We start from the raw sequence: 18175 nt of genomic DNA, 5'->3' as shown, positions 1-18175 counted from the left end.
TGGGGGAAAGGCGTGGAGACGAATGGTGGGTAAAGTCAAGGGTCTGGGTGATGTATGAACAGCGTGGAAGTATGGCCGTGAGTGAACCCTTGTTTGTCTGCGAAATTCGGGTACTTGCACTGACATGAAGGAAGCCGTATCTGCGCAAAGATCCTTCTAACTTCACGCCTGATCTGCTTACTTTCCTTGTTGAACTGTCTTTCCACTTTTTTCTCTTCTTAACGCCAGTTTCCCTGTATTTTTTCATAGTGGGATTGTGCTGCGGAGTATAAGTATGAGAGGTCGGTTAGTTTGTGTGAAGGGGTGTTGAGGTGCGTGATTACAGCGTCAAGACCCTGATCCGGAGGATTTAGCTGTTCTCGACATCAGTATAGTACCCTGATACTCAAAGCAGGCGGTCGATGTGTAAGGAATGAGGTGAGGATGATCTATTGAGTGGCAGAGAGGGGGGTTGTAAAGACGGGTTCTGCACTGCCATAGTACTGAGGGGAGACGTTTCCTCCTTCTTCATCTCAGTTTCCAACACTGAACTCCGGTATCTTGTACCCTACAGCAAAGTGGGATACAAGACGGCAAGACATCGTCCTACATCACCCTACCACTTCTCTCGTCACAAGCACCGCACTCACTTGTGAGTCAGTGAGCGAGCAACCATGCCCCGACGCAACACCTCCAAGTTCCGAGCCACCGCAGAAGAAGACTTCGCATTCCCCGCCACACCATCCGCATCTTCACCTGGTCTACCCAACACCAACACCACCAACTACACCTACACTCCCTCCCCATGGCCATCTCCATCCTCCTCTTCAAGCTCCATTCCCACCCCCTCCCACTTCCACGACGCACCCGAAACACCCACATCCTCGCCACCCCCTCCCTTCTCCAGCACCGGCAAGGAAACCAACACCAACACCAACAAACCCTCCAACACCTCCGCGTCCAAAGCAAAGCACGCAGCGCCATCCTCTCCATCTCCACCAACGCCCTCCCGTCTCCCTAGAACCGTCAATGTCAAGCCCACTCCGAACCCAAGCCCCAGCACAAGCACGAGCAACCTCCTCTCTTCCCGCATCGCGTCCTACGAAGCACGCACCGCGTCTGCGCGCTCACCCACGCGCGGTGCGGCAAAGGGGCGGAGCACGTCTGTGGATCCGACGTTGATGGGGTTTGGAAAGTACTATGATGCTGCTACGAAGAAGTTTTGTGTTGGGGATGATGAGGGCGATGCTGAGCTGATGGAAGAAGGGAATGAGGATTTGGGGGAGAGGAGGGGACGCAGTCAGACTATGATACGTGATACGGTAGAAGAAGAGGAGGACCATGCTGTGGCGTCGAGAATACCGTCTGTGGCTTGGCCTCCGGGTGTGTTTCCTCCGGGTTCCGAGGCGGGCACTCGACGTGATGCACGGCTTTGGAATGGGGAGAATGAGGATGTCGTTGCAGTCAGCCCGTCCGTTGCACCATCTGATTCCTGGCTTGCGTCGCCCGATGCCGGGCAAGAAGAGGAGGCGAGGGAGTATTGGGATGGTGTGCTGGCCCATGTGAACGAGGCGGGTGATGATGCACTTCGGGAGAAGAAGCAAGGTACGTGCTCTCGCATCCCTCCTCCATGTATGCTTCCAGTGTGCCGATACTGACAAATGCCATCTCACAGTCCTGGGCTACCCCTCCGACAACATGGACTACCACCGCAGCAAGATGCCCGCCCGCGACGAACACAGCGAGCCAACTGAGTTCTCGGAGCGAAAAGCTAACAGAGACAAAGTCATGCAGGTCCTCATCAACAGCGTGTACCCCAAGCACAAAGTCGAAGGCGGATTCTTCGACAACACCGAGGTCTTGAACGAGGATCGCAGGAAGCGAGCAATTTGTATCGATGACCCAGATGCCGACGCATCTCCGCCGCCCGCCTGTGACCGCTGCGAATACGTCACGTTGCCGCTACACGACCGACTGAGGAACAAGCTTCCTTCGCCAAGCATCTTCACGCCCTGGACATACCGGTCAAAGTACCACGAGCTTCGAGCTGTTGAGATGGCTAGTATGAGCCAAGATCTGCCGCTCAAAGACGACTCGCTCAAAGCAAGAGGTATGCACTACGACAACAACAGAGCGGTGCTCGAGGCGGCGCTGGAGGAAGACAGGATCTTGAGGAAAGAGCCACATGTCGTCGATGCGCTCAGGTGCCACTACGGCCACAACCTCAAGGCACCGGGAAACATGTCGTGTGGAACGCATCATCCGCGAATGATATCCGATGTCGACACGATGCAGTACTTGCTCTTGGAACAGCAGGAGCTGAGGCGCGATATCGAGCGCCTCGAGTGCGTGAGGCGTGCTGTAGGAACCTCCATCTCGACGGTGCGTTTACTGCCTACCCGGTACCGTGGACAGGCCAAAGGAAAGGTCCTAGGAAGGATGACGGCAGAAGAACATCTCGAAGAGCTCGCGAGAAAGGCACTGATGGTGGATGACGACATGTCCGATGTACCCGTGGATGAGCCGTTTCCGGTCCAATCTGAGCAGTACCGCACCTCAACCAGCCTTGATACCATTGTGGGGAGTCCGTCCAGAGCGCGTAGCACGAGCGTTGGGACAGCACTTTACGTGACTGAAGAGTATACCCCTGTCGTCGAGCAGCCGAGACCACGTCAACACGTTACGTCGAGATCATCCTCAGTATACAGCGGCGGTGCTGCAAAGACGAAGAGAAGTGTTTCCATCCCACCCGCTCTGCCTAGGCAATCAGAGAACAGCGACGCCGGAGGTGTTCAGCCCCGGGAAAAGGATCGTGCTTCTCATAGAATTATGCAGAGTATCCGATCATTCCACAACCGCGGTCGGTCACGTCCTGCGTCGTCAGCCGGTAGCGAGTCGAGTCGTACGGGGAGGCGTGAAGAACGTGGGAGAAGGGAGGGTGTCGTCACCAGTCCGACTCGGCAGGACGAGGAGAGATATCCCAAACGCCAGAACATTGTGCAGCAGTGAGTGATGGATTTATTCCATTATCTGGCCGCGTTCATCTTGAGAGACTGCTTGGACGACTGTTTCGGTGGTCTTTGTACTACGTTGACATCCGGAAAGCAATATAGCAGTCGATGTGATGAATGGCGCACACGTGTAGTGGCAGTTCCGGAGGCGTTTCAAGTTGGAATGAGAATGGCGCTGTCCATGATGGTGGTACATGCCTCCGTCACTGGCGGAGCGGTTGTGACCGAACATGGGTTGGAGGTTGACCGTACTCAGACGTCCCTTTCGGTGGACTTCTGTCATGGCCAGAGGGCGATTATCGCCAATCTAGCCTTAGTCTGCGCCCATCAGTTAGTAGATAGTCCTCTGAATCCGACCACAAACATACAGATCACGTCTTACCAATATCCTGTTGCCTGTCTTTGTGCAAAAGCCTCCGACTTGATCACCGAAGTTGGTCTTAACCCAGGATATCATCGCTTTGATGTGAGAGGTATTGTCCTTAGTCATGGCATCGTCAGTTGGCAGCGAGGGAACCGAGACATCAAGCCCCAATGAAGCCATGTAGGTGAGTTGTATCAGCACGTCTTGTGATGCTGACAAGCAGCCCCAACCCAGACGACTTTGTCAACCACAGGATGCCGACCATAGTAAGCGCATCGATCCACCGAATGCGTGTGGTAGATACATCCACAAACAGGAAACTTCTCGACTACTCGAATACACATACTGTGGGGCTGGTGTTCGGACCGATGATGGTGTCGTCTTGAAACAAGTTCGCGCAAGGTACGTGGAAGGGAATGAAAAGACACATGAGTGTTCCAAGATATCGAAATGACGGCATATAAAGGGAGTTGTTGACCCTCTGGACAGGTCGCAACATCCGCGACGAGCCTGCTCTGTAGACACCGTCTCGAAGCCCGGGACTAGTGGGATACGATCCTTGCCTGGTGTGAAGCATAACGGCTGTTCTTCCTCTGACGCGCTTAGCGGCCATGTCAAAAGAAGCTGATCAGCGTCGTCAAATCATCGAAGATAGTTGTGAGAAACAGTCTCATTGGTGCCGTGATACTCTTCCACTGGCCGCAGACACCCGCATACGAGCAAGGAGGAGGACGGCGGACACGAAGCCACAGCAAAGCCTCGTGGTTTACGTCCAGGTATACTTCTTGGCTACCGAATGACAGTCCAGGGACGGCTGCTATCATCCTGGTGATGTCTCACCGGCGCACATAGCTTCGCGGTCACAGGACGGCTGGGGCGTGTGGTTCGTCCGGAGGGAGCAGAGCTGAGATTAGATGACCAGAAGGCAGCAACGGAAGTGCGCTACCGGCGGCATCCGTGCTGTGAGCACGGGCTGACGACGATGCTTCTCTCGTTACCAGAGGAAAGTGCCGATGCTAAATCAGACATTCCGGTGCCCAAAGTGCGCGGCGCGCGGACGCATGCGGCGTAGTGGCAAGAAGGATTCGTACGTCTCTCAACTAGCATCCTTGTGGATGAGCAACAAGCTTCGTGGTGTCGTGTGTGTGCAGGGGGTCACGATGTCAGACGCGACGGAAGTGGCATGAAGCACTGACCACCCGACGTCAGCCCTAACTTCTCTTACTAAGCGAACAACTACCTTGGTAACTCCAACACTTCCGAGGTCATCCATTACATTGTTCTTCATTATACTACGAGGTGCTGTGTCTACCTCCGCCGCGTATTCAGGTGCTAGAAGCTTCTGAAGGATGCAACTGGGAAGTAGTCAGTCATAGACGAAGTAACGATGCCCTCGTCTGTCTCCGCGTTTTTGTAGTCGTCGGGAGTGCTAAAAACTAGCATTGACATTCACAACATGTTCAGTAAAAGACTTGTCAACAGTAGTCTTTATGTCGTTAGTACGGGGACTCATAAAAGCACCCTTGCCTGCTGATCTGCGAAGTATGTACGTACGTTGAATCATTGTTTATACAACCAAATACTAGGTAACACCCATTCGTAAATTCGTAAACTCCATCCTGTTATCTTAGACCAGCTACTCTTCCTTCCCCAGCTAACTAGTAAACATGCCGCCACCCCCTCTCAACACCCGTATGCTCACTCCACCCCTCCGCCTCATCCAACCTCCTATTCAAACTCTTCGCCCTCATCTTAACCAACGTCGCACTAACGACACAAGCCGCGCACCCAAACAGAATCAACCCCCCACCCAGCCGATAAAACGGCTCCTGGTTCGTCGGAAAGAAGTACGGACTAAACCAATGGCTCGTCTGACTAATGCAATTCGCAATCGCAATAAGCGCCGCCTTCTTGCTCCTAGGCGCGGGGACAAGCGTCGTCTCCCAGCTCAATTGCAGGTTGAGGCCGGAGTAGGTGCCGCTGATGAGCAGGATGAGACCGACGTAGCGGGCGCCGATGTTGAGGGTGCCGATGAGGGCGGCGCAGCCGACGGCGGACATGACGATGGGGAGCACGATGTGGTAGTAGGATTCTTGGAAGCGGCCGGATGTGTAGGCCATTCCGCAGGCGAAGGCATAAGCGATGGCGTAGGGAGGGGCTTGGACGAGGTAGGTGGTTAGTTCGGAGAAGTGGAATGTCTTCATGATCTGTTTTCTTGGGGTTAGCACGCGGAGGATAAGTAGCACAGTGGTGCTTGACACGGGGACGTACCGATGGCAGGAAGTCCTTGAAGCTTTGCGCTGTTACGAGGGCGAAGTGCATCAGACAGAAGTACCAGGTAAATGGATCTGCGGCTGCGGCTTTAACACCATCCCATGTGCCGCCGACGCCCTCGTCATGGCCGCCGTTGGACACTTGAACGCGGTACATGGCCATTTCGCTCTCTTCCGGGGTCAACCATTTGGTGTTGTGCGGCCACGAGGGAAGCAGGAAGTAGGCACCAGCGGCCACAAGAATAGATGCAGCGCCTTCGATGATGAAGAACCATTGCCATGCGTGGAGTCCGAGAACCTCGTCCATATTTGTCAAGATGCCGGCAGCCAAGAACCCAGACAAGATATTCGACATGGTATTTCCGGCATGCCAGATAGCCATGCGCATGGGGTTCTCTTCTTTGGTGTACCAGGAAGATGTCACTGTTGCGCGTCAGCTCCAGGTCTTCAATTGATGGCTTAGTGCACTTGGACATACTCAGCGTGATACCGGGGAAGAAAGGCGCCTCGGACAAGCCGATGAAGAAGCGACACACGGCGAAGCCAGCTCCACTGGTCATTGCTGGCATACAGATTGTCGCTGTACTCCATGCCATCATCATGGACGGCAGAAGCCATCTTGGGTCGGCCTTTGCGAGCCACAGGTTACCGGGGAGTTGGCCAACGAGATAGCCGACGTAGAAAGTGGACTGGAGGTAGAGGTACAACGTTAGCGTAGGCTCTCAAGATCATCATGTGTAGGGGTGGCCTTGTGATTGCGGGAGGAACGCACTATACCCGTATTCCAAATAGTGTCGCTCATGTGCAAGTCCTTTTGTAGCCCAGCCAGGCGTGCGTTGGACACGTTGATGCGGTCAAGGTAGCTAGGTCTGGTAAGCACAACGATGCAAAAGTACGCTTCGGAAATCTTACTTCATGAGAAACATCAGAGTGATGCATGGCATGAGTCTCCAATCAAGTCGCTTGACAAGTCTCTTGTTCAACGCATCCATTTCTTCCTGGCTCAAATCTCTCAATGTTTCAAAGCGAGCCTGAATCTGCTGCGGTGTGATGGGTCCAGATTCTGGAGCTACCTCCTTGAACTCAGCACCTGCCATCTTCTCGTCGATGCTCGTCATCTTCTCGTTGGTGTTCGTCATGTTGCTGTGTTGAGTGCGTCGATGACCGAGCTGTGAATGGATGATGCATCATCACGACACCAACCTCGTCGTTATATAGATAATTTGCCATTTGAAAAGCCTTTGCACGATTGGTCGCGGGCTATCTTGCGGATTCAGTTGCCAAAGGCGTCTAGCAAGCATACCAAGGGTCTAGAGAAAAGGCTAAGAACGTGAACAGGCCTGGGGAATGCGGGGCCCCAGGAAACGGCGAACCATGGCAGTGGATATGCGCCACTGTCAGTCCCCGTTTGGCAACTAAGGCTGGTTCCAAGAAGCTAGAGCGAGGGGATGCCGGTACGCGAAGGATCTCGGAGCGTTGTTGACACGCCATGCCTCGAAGCGAGCCCTTCCTTCCCGCGGGTAAGTCGAAGCCGCATGCGTTGCCGCGGGATGTGTAGGTAGCCCTTGCCGTCCCGCGGCTGGACGTTAGACTGCGATTGCCATGGGGTCGCCCTCGCATGACATTGCCGCGGGAGATGCCAGAGCGTCAGATGCGGCGTTCGTGAAAGCCAGGAGAAGATGCAGCGTTGGCCACGTGCGATGAACGACGTTGTACCAGCCCGTCGGTTATCGGACCAGATAAGGCGCTCAAAGTGCCCCACCCTAGCACGTCGGATCGTGCACAGTCAGGATTATTCCAATCTACTATCACAATACAACAAAACGCAACTACTCTGTTGAAGGCCATCAAAGCTATGCAGCATAGCGCGTCTATCCACAGGTGTTTGATCATAATATCATGTGTAGTCCTTAGTTTGAGCCCAGCGGTATGCGGTTTGATACACAACATTGGTAGTAATAATAATGGTATATCTATCGTAACACTAGACGACATGGAGCAAAGCAAGATTCCATGGATATCAATCAACGCCACTGAAAACACCCGAGGTCTATAACGATGACGGAGTCATAAGAGCTGCTAGCTTCTCATATACAGTAAAGACTATGCCGCCACTGAAGACCAATCGACCCAGTCGCATCGTGCTTCCACTCCAGAAACCGCGAACGCCAGCATGTTGCATAACGCTCCAAAAGGCCTCCATTGTACTCGCGCCTTGTGCGCTCTGGGCGCGCGTCTTGATGGTATCGAAAGGCTGTGTTGCATAGACAGTAACGGTGCCGGCTATGGCACCCAGCCCGAACGTGACGAAGCTATTCTGCGGCAAGTTCTTCTGGCGCGCGACATCCTTCAAGACATTGTAGGAGCCCATACGGACGGCAGAGGTGGCTGACTGCTTCATGGTGGTGGAGACGAGCCCGCGATATAGGCCAGGCAGGCCGTGAGTGTGGAGGATCATTTGGGTGGCGTGGAGGCCCCCGCGATAGCGCGCAGCACTGGTGCTCTTCGCGTTGTCGATCAGGGCCGTCTTGACGCGCTCCGTAGGCGTGACAGCGACGATGCTCTCGACGCAGCCGGCTAGCATTCCTGCCAGCACGCCGCGCGCGGGAGACAGCACGCCATGCTCGTCAGCGAGGCGGTTGCGGATCGAGTCGAAGGAGAGGAAGCGCACGCCAGCTTTGAAAGCGGTGCCCACTATCAGCGTGGAGCAGCCCGTGTAGATGGCGCCGACGCCATGGGTGCGGGCGACATGAGCGACCACGGCGAAGGGGTTCTTGGGGCCACCGCTGCCGGCCTGCAGTTGGGCGCGCGTCTTGGCAAACTCGAAGGGATAGGTTGCTGTGGCCTCGACGCCGCCCGCGACGGCACCGGATAGCAGCGAGACTAGGGCGGTTGGGGTCTGTTTCTTCGTGGCTGTGGAGGCACGTGACTTGGCGGGTGCGGGCGCGGGCGACAGGGTGCCGACGTCGACGCTGGGGGGTGCAAGTGTTGCGCTCATGGTGTGCGATGCCGGCCCCGAACAGCCATGTTGCTATCTATATCTTCGCACTCCCGTCACCATTCCCGTCACCACTCCCGTCATCACGGCTACCCGTCTGGCCTACTATGAGTGACTGACGCCTACCCGTCTGAACGGGCCGGACACGCAAACGGGCGGCCGAGTCATGCACATTAAGCCGCAGGAGGAACGTAAGTCATGGCACAGTCGAGTGCAGCGACGTGTGAGATCAAGCGCAGTGCGGAGCACCCCACGTGCGTCTGCGTCTCTAACACCCTGCAGGTGGGAGAGACTAGAGGCGGGGCCTAGGCAGAGCCTATCACGCAACGTTGTAATAGCATGCTAGGTCATGAACCAATATGCCGCTCCGGGAGACGGACCCCGATTTCGAACGTGAACTCTTCGAACAAGTCAAAGCAGCCTTCAACGAAAAGTACGGGTGTTTACAATACTGGCTCCCACTACCGCTCATCCTCGTCGATGAACAAGCAGACCCGCCACTACCATGCCATGAACCTGCAGAGGAAACCCTCGCCATCAGCGCCCACATATCCGCACGCATCCATGCCGTTTACGAGCAGAGTGCCGCTGCGTATAAAGCAGCTGAAGACCCGCCAGCCAGCATCGCCCTCAGTCTCGAAATCGAGACACAAAAGTACGACACAGACGACCTAGAATATCTGGTATGCTACCACCACAGACACCACTCACATCGCCTGCAGCTGCACAACCCAAAGACACTACCAGATCTACCCTTCATAAGCAGCCTATCCATCAGGTCAGCGTGTGGCTTCGAAGCCGATACCGCAAGAGACATACGCCCTCTATCTCCCCTCGTACCACTGCAATGCCTCGTCCACCTGCCAGCTATCCAAGAATGGACCGCCCGCTGGTTATGGGAAAGACCCATGCCTTCCGCCATTTCGAGCAAGGTGATGCGCGAGCATTGGACCTGGCCGTGGGAAGGTCCCTTACGAGACGCCCGTCACGAGTTCGGCGCTGCCATCATAGACCAGGAGGAGCACCTCTGCGGCAAGAGGATCCCCGCCAGCCTGACCAGAGCCGCAATCCACTTCTGGCCTTTCTTCTCACTCCCCAAGCACGACCAGTCGATAGCCCGACCCAACCTGATCCACCCCGCAGACAAAGACCCAGTATCCATCGGCCTATGTGATCTCGGTACACAACTAAGCACATTCGACATCCGCGCCATGGTGACTCCCGACCTCTTCCCCATTCCCGACGCACCAACCCCGCAGCAATGGTCACAAATGCGGCGCTTCAGACTCGAATTCCATCCCTTGCGTCCAGACGGGCGGTGGTACTTCATCGGTCCCCGAGGCGAGGACCCCCACGACTCTGAACAAGGAGGCTATAAGATCTCAGACACCGAACATTACCCCCATGAGATCGACCCAAATGAGTGCGGAGATCTTTGTGCGCAGTATGATTACGAAGTCACCGACGGACCCGAATACGGTGTAAACATGTTCCGCGTCCAGCCCTGCAGAGAGCGCATCGAGCCGCTGCTTGCGGCGTTTGCGACGTCGCTGACTCGCGACAACATGCCGGATCTTGAGGATGCGGAGGTGTTTACGCATCTGTGGTGGCACCCCTCGGACGAAAGGGAAATAGAGGAATTTGGTTTGCGGATGAAGAAGGGGCATAGATGGGGTGTCAAGTTCATTGCTGGGCGTGGTAGTCAGACGCAGAAGAACGGCGATGCTGCTGCAGCACCAAGACCACCGGTGGTGCAGTGGCAGATTGGCGACTGGAGACCCAGTGAAGAAGTCGTGAGTTTGTTTGAAAGACTGGGACAGCAAGAGTGGCTCGATCTCGAGTGGGGTAGGTATAGAGATACGGCGGGGTGCGATTTGCTGGGTAACAGCCAGTCTTCACCTATATAGTCGGGCACACATAATAATGAATCATCTCTACATCGCGATCGACTTCAGCAAGGAATTGAGGTAGGACTTGAGAAGACCTCTCAGTATGTCACCACATCTCCAACAACACCAGCAAACGCGAACATGTGAAGAAGTGGGGTATCTAACATTCCTTCTTCCTACTACGAATAGAAGAAAAAGAAAGAAAAAACACGACATGTGCATGCAAACAAGAACACAGCCGTAAGAAAAATGCCAGCGAAAAAGACGCGTGGCTGATAGAACACTCGATCCAGTCGTGACTGTCGTAATCCCTCCGCAAATCAAATACAACATCCCATCCCTTGCCGTCCCTGTTCCCCTTCGTCTTTGTACAATCTCTCATATCCACCCGTCTATCTCCTCCTCCTCTTCGCACTCCCACCCCCACCCCCACTACCAATCCCCCTCCTCGTCTCATCCTCCACCTCCTCCACCGTCGCTGCCGGACTCGTACTATTACTACTCCCCCCACTCGCCGTACTCTCAATCTTACCCACGCCATTCATATTCCCATTCCCATTCGCACCCGTCGCATCATCCACACCGAGCAACCCAGGGTCCTCGCCCCCAATCCCATTCGCTTCATCCGCAAAATCAAAGCCAGCATCGCCGTTCGCGGGATCAACATCAAACGGCGTACTAGCATCGAATGTGAAATCAGGTAGACCACCACCGTTGGTATTGGTGTTGATGCCGTTAATCCCGTTTGTAGCTTTTTGATCGGGGGGATTCGCGTCTGCGGTGAAGAAATCGTCGTCGTTGACGAAGTGGCCCATGTTGAGGTCGAAACCACCGGGTTCGCCTAGGCCGCCGTCGTCGCCGGCTGCGCCGCCGAAATACCCGTCGTTGCCCTCGCCAAGTCCAGAGATCTGGCCTGTGGGGGATAGCGGCAGGATACGCTCGTGGATGTGTTGGATCTTGCTGTTTTGCTGGTCGGACAACTTTTGTAGCATTTCTAGTTGTTGCTGCGTCGCTTGGTACTGCGCTAGGTCACCCAGCAAGCGGTCCATTTCAGGCGGATGCGGGTTGGTAAGCGCGTTGTTTGTGTTTTGGGCGGAGGTATTGTTCACGATCTGGGAGAGGACGTCGTTGCGTTGTTGTGGGGTGAGAGGGACGTGACCGTCTTGGGTTTGGTAATTCGATAAAGCGGCGGCGTAGTCAAAGTCTGAAGGTGGGGGTTGCGAAGTGCCGGAGTGGTTGGTTGCTGTGGCGTTGGCGTTTTGGATGGCGGACATGATGGCGGAGTTGTCGGCTAGTGGGCCTAGGTTGGAGGCGGGGTCGGGTTTGACTTGGGAGGGGGTTATGCCGTCTCTGGCTTGTTGGGAAAATGGTGACGACTGGGACTGCTGGCGATTCATCGATACTGAGGGCCTGAACACTGATTGTCGACTGCCAGGCCGTGTGATGGGACTAGCGAGTGGCCGGGCTGTTGGGCTCATGGTCGTGGCGCGACCTGTCGTCGTTGGAGCGAGGTAGTCCTGGTTCGGAGCCGGCGCTGGTAGAATGGCAAGCGGTTTCTTGTTCCTCTGCAACTGCGGTGACTTTTGTGCTTCCTGCATGGGATAGTCGTCGACGTCCACGACATTGCCGTGGTGTTGTTGTCGTGCCGCGGGGAACATGTCTGCCAGATTCATGTTCGCGTTACCCTCTAGGCTCCTATTGTAGAAAGTGGCGAGGAATGTCAAAATGGCATTGATAGAGTTCTCGTGGCGGTCGTGCAGCGCTTGGAACGATGTCGCTCGAGAATAAAGCTCCTCATTTTGGCGTTTGATCTGGGTAAGGACATTGGAGATGAGCTTTTGTTGCTGCTGGAGTTCCCTAACTTCAACCCGCAGGCTGTTGTACTCGGATCGCGGGATCATGGCCATCTGCTCGTTTCCTCTGACGGCTACTTCCTCAACGTAGCCTCCGCCCCCTGTATCTTGAATATACTTGCGGTCTTCGTCGCTATCGCCCTTGTTTTCTTCGTCTCGTTTCCGCTTAGGTCCGGTAACAGGATTCTTCGGCTTCTGGATCAACCATAACAACTCTTGTCGACCGCGCTTGAAGTATTTGTTGTAGTACTCGCTAGGTGCTTTCGCTTTTGTCTCGCTGGCTTTCATCGAATTGTCCGAGAGTCCCACCTTCTTGTGGAAGCCGTACATGTTCAGTTGCCGTACGAAGGATGCGTAGTTGTTGTGCTTGAAAAGCTCGGGTATCAGCGTCCTCGCAAATTCGTCTTCGTCGAGCACGATGAAGGAGTTGCCGTCGTCCGACCAGCGAATGAGGTTTTCGTTCTTGTTGTTATCGAGGAAACTGTCAACGTCAGTCACTGTTCCAGGTATACTCTGCAAAGATACTCACCTGCTCAACTTCTGCACAAACGGCGGGATCTGTTTCCGCTTCGCCTGTGCATCCTTCTTGGCAATAGCCGCCTTCTGCTCCAGCTCCTCGTCGTCATCCACCGTCTCCCACTGTTGCGTCGGACTAGCAAATCCATCCCACTGATTCCGCCGTGGCGCAGGTGCAAGTTGCTGGTTTGTGTTTCGCCGTACCAATTGCCCCGCCATTTCCGCGCCGTCGTTGTATCCATCGAGCGACACGACGCGGCTGTGGCCTCCGCCCATGCTCTGGCCGTTGTAGTCGTATAGCGGCGGGTCAGTGAAGTTCATATCTGCGCCAGCCGTGGGGTCGTTCCAGTTCATGTATGAGTCGGTCGCGGGGATGTCGTGCTGGTACGCCTGAGTGGGTGCCTGTGGTGAAGCACCCGGCGCGCGCCGCTTGCGGTTCGACATGAGTGCTCGCGCGCCTCGTGTGGCTGGAGCGAGGGAGATGTTTGATGGGTGCGTCCGCTATGTGTATCCGGTGATCCCGCCGGCCTGAAAGATTCTTCGCGGGTCCTCGAGCGCGGCTATCAGCCTTGTCAATTCCGTGCAGAGGCGAAGCCGTGGAAGTGCGAACAGACACTCCAAGTCAATGATGGAGTTTAATCGTAGGCCCTAGGTCGCGCGATTCCGTCACGATTATGTAGCGGCGCAGTCCAGATTGTTGTCTTGTTGTCGCAGTTTTACTACACCACCGGGTGATTGTTCGAAACAGTTCGTTGACTCGCACAAAGAATCGGGGGTGTTCCAGCAAAGGGCGCAAATACAAACACCTGGAAGGCGGTTCTGGAAGGCAGCGGCGTGGTGATCAAGAAGGGCGCCGCGAGGCAGACATTCGGCGGAGCAAGATGAGTCGGGTCGTTTAAGTTTTGGTGGAGAAATCCGGGGTACCGGCGACCAATGGGTGGGCAGGCAGGCGATGGCGCTGTCGAAGGGTATGCGCAACCTGTTCAGATGTGGCGGAAGCCTGGAGTCGGGCGGTTGGATGGTGTGCAAGGCAGCGTCGGCACTGTCGCGTACGAACGCTCACGATGAGATCAGTAGACTTCACCGCACCGCCAGCGTCATTCGCTTAGCCTCGCGCTAGCATGACTCGCGACATCGTCTGGGTCCTGTCAGTAGTAGTAATGCTAACGTCCACTTTTTGACGCGACCTACAGCATTCTATTCATATTCACTTGCATCTCTCAACATCAGACTTGCAACGACATAAGGGCGTCAAAACTCTGTCATCCCGCCCCCCAGCCACGTCGACCCATGACAGCCGGCGTGATTTGCATTCGGCCCGTTTGAGGTGGAACGATGGCATTTCGCCTGCAATTCCCATGCTTTACTACAGATTTCCCATATTATTCTCCGATCAACAGCGCCACTCATCGAGATTCATCCTGCCGCCGGTGGTCTATCATGTCAGGGGCTCAAACGCTGAATGGTTCTGGCTTCCGTACACTTGCTCTCCAGTATTCAACCACGCCTCGGATTCCTACCTACCTAGGTAGGAATTCTTGAGAGCAGATGCCTCATACATAACCCGATCGATAGTGCATCTTGTCGGAATCTTTGGCAGTGCAAGCAGTTGACCATCGCAGCTCACATGTGAATGAGACGTCCACTACCTCCCCTCTGCCTCCCCTCCGCCGCCCCCACCCGCCCAAGCTTACGACGTCCAACAAGAGACCTTCATCCCCTCCCCCACCCATCCGTGCCTAGACCTCCCCTGCTTTACGACAGATCTCCTATAATCCTCCGATCAACAGTGCGTCCCATCATGATCCATCCCGGCATGGCACTCCTTCATACCAGGGACTCCCCATCGAACGTTCTAGATATCACCTGATTTGGTACAATGTTTGTTGACTCGTACGTTGCAAGATAAGTAACGTGGTGTCAGATCGACTCAACAGCCAGGGTATAAAGTCATGTGCCACGTGGTAGCGCTGCGATAGGTAGAGAAGGCATCTCCGGAGAAGTGAGATGTGTGAGTTTGGATTGGCTAGAGAGCGGAAGCGAGTGGCCCGAGCAAAATGATACACAGAGTGGTGTATCGGACATGAGCGATACTCTGGCTTTGAGGTTTCCATGTAGTCGGGACAAAGTCCTTGCACCAATTTGTAATAATACTAACTAGGAACCCCGACTCCAGACACCGAGTCTAGAACGTGACAAGTAGCAACCAGCGGGGACAGCAGCATGGCAAATCACTCTTCCGCCTGCTATTTTGTCGCAACACGCACGAGCATGCTACCTAGGTATGCGACGTAACGAGCAGAAAAAGCAGATACATTCACCTCCTGCACTACCCACCCAGTCACTAGCTTATATCAACGATGAGTAACACTCCAACACACTTCGAGAATAGCCGCAAGATGAAATCAAAGACGTATTTGGAGCAACGGCCTGGACAATCGTTATCGGCAGCACCGGAACCTTGGTTAGTAACCATGTAGTCGGATCAAAGTCTATGCATATTGCCGAAATCTCGGGTACAGAATCACAGTTGATACACGAAGGACGGAGCCACAGAAGCAGAAAACACAAAAGATCAGATCAAAAATTGCACACCTTCCATTACAATCCTGTCGCACCACCTGGGGGCCAGCACTATCCAAAAGACTATGATAATAAAGAATCGCGAATCGAAAAACGGAGAGGAGGAGGGGAAACGACAGACAAGAAAAAGGCGACACACTCAAGCGCAACTATCTGCCTTGAGATCATCAATCTCCGGCCCAGGGCAAAAGGATAGATGTGTGAGATACAAAAAAAAACGACAACAGCAAACTACAACGACATGAAATCCCATATGTTCATGATTGATAAATATGCTTTTTTGCTTTGCAACCCCCCGAAATGCCAAGTCTGGGAACTGAAGGAATGGATTTGGGAGAGTGGGAAATATTTCGGGGCAGCGAGCCCGCATGGGGGGAAAATTCTGGATCTTCTTGGTGTTATACTAATGTCTTATCTTTCTACCGTTTCGTAGCATCATTCTTCGTATGCATCGTAAAGGTTCAATCCAGGGTTTGGGGTAGTGTAGCGAGGGCCGAAGGCGGTAAAGGCCGTTAAAGGACGTTCGTGTCGTTCATGGGGTGGCGCCATCGCACGTTTCGTTGGTGATAGAAGGAGTGAGGATACGTGCGTCGACATTCATTTTCGTCGTTGCGTGATTAAGCTATTGGCCTACGAGGATTTCGACGTTGGATTGACTCGACAGCTCATCGCTGTTGCGGTTCTGATGGCCGTTTTGGCGGGGGCGGCCGAAGCCCTGGCCGCGCTCAGGGAGGGGTCCACGGGGTTGGCGCGACGGACGGTCATCGTAGTTTGTGCTAAAGGAGCGGTGGCCGCCAATGGGGCCAGGCGCATCCCAAGACGTCATTTGGCGCAGAGCACGCGGGCTGCTGTTTTGCGGGTAGCCTGAGCTGAGTTGCATTCGGTTCATTTCGCGCTCGAGCAGGCTGTCGTCGCGTTGCGACATGGAGCCCGTCGTGGGGGTGCCGTTGGGGTTGGTAGAACTACCGCTGTAGCCGAGTCCTTCAAGCGAGATGCCGCCTGGGCGGCCGATGGGGTGGCTGGCGGTCGAGGGCGCGGGCGAAGGCGTGTAGGAGCGGAGGTCGGCGTAGGACTTGGCGCCGCGGAGGTTGGGCACTGCGTTCAGGCCGCCGGGCGAGTCGGGGAATCCGAGAAGACCTGATGGTTGCCTGTTGAAGGCGTTGTAGAATCCACCCTCGGCGCGCACATCGCTAAAGTCGGTGGTCGCTGCGCGGTTGAGGTTGCGGCGAGGCTGCTCCATGTGGTTGCTGGGCATCTGCGGCATCGGGGGGCTAAGGCCCTGGTTGTCATGGACCTTGAAAATGTGCACCTGTCGCTGTTCGCCGGTGCCCTTGGACACATGCGCGAGACCTAGCTGATGAGCTAGAGTGTGGACGGTACGGCGTTGGAGAGGCGCCAGATTCGGGGGGAACGTCATGCTGTCGCGCTCCTTGGTCTCCTTGAACAAAAGCAACTGCGTGTAGAATTGGAGCACTTGGGGGTCGTTGAGGTCGACATCTAAATAGGTGTTAGCAATGTTCCCGTCATATGTTCCGCCCCCAACATACCAACAGTCTTTGATGCCGATCCAGCTCGCATGGCGGAAACTGGCGATGGCGATGTAGCGGGCATGTGCGAGGCAAGGGAGCCAAACGAAGCCTGTGATTGCAGACCGCCGCCGAGGGGCCGGTGCTGCTCCTCGAGCTGTCCACGGCGTTCACGCTTCTCCCGCTCAATACGCTCCCGCTCGGCCAATGGCAGCATCTTCTTGTACTCGACACGCAGCTTCCGGCCGTTGAGCTCAAAGTGGTTCATCGACTCGATGACGGCGGCCGTCTCCTCGGCGGTGGTGAAGTTGGCAAAGGCCAGACCCCTGAAGACGCCGTTGTCGAAGTGGTAGTTGAAAGCATAGGGCAGGGGTAGGCGCAGTTCCGTCATGAGGGAGACGAGCTGCTCCTTCTTGACGGCAAAGGGGATGTTCTTGATGACGATGGCGGTGGGGATGAGCTCTTCGTCGACGTCGTGGCCGTAGCTCGTGTTCTGCATGGCGCCGAGGTTGTTGTTGCCCAGGGCAAAGCTAGGCAGGCCTTGGGGCTGCTGGTCCATCCATCCCTATAAAGTCAGTATTGACTCCATTCATCTATCGAGTATCGAATGTTCTTACCGATGGCAGTGCGCTCCGCCCTCCGCCGCGCTGCTGCGACTTGATGCGGGCCTGCTGGGCGCCCCCGAGCGAGCCCAGGCCCTGGTTCTGGGAGAAGGCGTTGGTGTTCCAGCCTTGGGGCGCGCCCATGTCGTAGCCGTAGGCGCCGGCGTGCATGGTCTGGTTGAGGCGCTCGTAGTTGCGCGGCTGGTCGTACCTCTGCTGGTGGTCGTCTTGCGCGTACATGGCGTTGGGCTGCTGGACCTGCTGGTAGGCGTCGAACTGGCGAGAGGGCATTCGATGCAGGGTGCCAGAGTGGGGCTGGTTCCGTTGGGCAATGGGCGAGCGCGACGTCGACTGGTCGTACGCCGACGAGTACATTATATGTGTGCGGCGAGGGAGGGCCGGGGCGGTGTTTGGGTGCAGAGCAAGAAAATTAACAGCGGAGGTAAGAGTAGCACGTGGTCCAAGCTCGTAATGTCGTGAAATGAGCGGAAGGCGGCCGTCGCAAACAGGTCAGGTCGGATCGGAGGAGAAAAGGGGTCGGCGTGAGCTCGAGCTTGCGTGGTCGAGGTTGGCTGGCGATG

The 18175-nt window shown here is 55.3% G+C and overlaps 6 protein-coding genes across 6 annotated transcripts; 2 read left to right on the top strand and 4 right to left on the bottom strand.

Moving 5' to 3' along the window:
• Positions 1–653: 653 nt before the first annotated feature.
• On the top strand, positions 654–2988 carry J4E90_003054 (uncharacterized protein; the record flags this gene model as incomplete). Its single annotated transcript, XM_051432627.1, has 2 exons — positions 654–1584; positions 1655–2988. The coding sequence occupies 2 exons, from the start codon at positions 654–656 to the stop codon at positions 2986–2988; spliced, it is 2265 nt and encodes a 754-aa protein (XP_051294049.1).
• Positions 2989–5012: 2024 nt separating this feature from the next.
• On the bottom strand, positions 5013–6766 carry J4E90_003053 (uncharacterized protein; the record flags this gene model as incomplete). Its single annotated transcript, XM_051432626.1, has 5 exons — positions 5013–5561; positions 5626–6050; positions 6106–6316; positions 6400–6490; positions 6540–6766. 5 exons carry the CDS (start codon positions 6764–6766, stop codon positions 5013–5015), a joined length of 1503 nt encoding a protein of 500 aa, XP_051294048.1.
• A 911-nt stretch (positions 6767–7677) lies between these two features.
• Positions 7678–8625, bottom strand: J4E90_003052 (uncharacterized protein; the record flags this gene model as incomplete). Its single annotated transcript, XM_051432625.1, has 1 exon — positions 7678–8625. One exon carries the CDS (start codon positions 8623–8625, stop codon positions 7678–7680), a length of 948 nt encoding a protein of 315 aa, XP_051294047.1.
• A 359-nt stretch (positions 8626–8984) lies between these two features.
• On the top strand, positions 8985–10532 carry J4E90_003051 (uncharacterized protein; the record flags this gene model as incomplete). The annotated part of the gene is made up of 1 exon (XM_051432624.1): positions 8985–10532. The coding sequence occupies one exon, from the start codon at positions 8985–8987 to the stop codon at positions 10530–10532; it is 1548 nt and encodes a 515-aa protein (XP_051294046.1).
• A 374-nt stretch (positions 10533–10906) lies between these two features.
• Positions 10907–13327, bottom strand: J4E90_003050 (uncharacterized protein; the record flags this gene model as incomplete). The annotated part of the gene is made up of 2 exons (XM_051432623.1): positions 10907–12848; positions 12897–13327. 2 exons carry the CDS (start codon positions 13325–13327, stop codon positions 10907–10909), a joined length of 2373 nt encoding a protein of 790 aa, XP_051294045.1.
• Positions 13328–16088: 2761 nt separating this feature from the next.
• On the bottom strand, positions 16089–17885 carry J4E90_003049 (uncharacterized protein; the record flags this gene model as incomplete). The annotated part of the gene is made up of 3 exons (XM_051432622.1): positions 16089–16963; positions 17014–17557; positions 17610–17885. The coding sequence occupies 3 exons, from the start codon at positions 17883–17885 to the stop codon at positions 16089–16091; spliced, it is 1695 nt and encodes a 564-aa protein (XP_051294044.1).
• Positions 17886–18175: the final 290 nt, after the last annotated feature.

This window comes from Alternaria incomplexa (assembly GCF_024043165.1).
Source record: "Alternaria incomplexa strain BMP 0042 chromosome Unknown scaffold_3, whole genome shotgun sequence".
Lineage (NCBI taxonomy): Eukaryota > Fungi > Ascomycota > Dothideomycetes > Pleosporales > Pleosporaceae > Alternaria > Alternaria incomplexa.
Note: the sequence above shows the minus strand (reverse complement) of the source record. Positions and strands in the feature narration are given on the sequence as shown.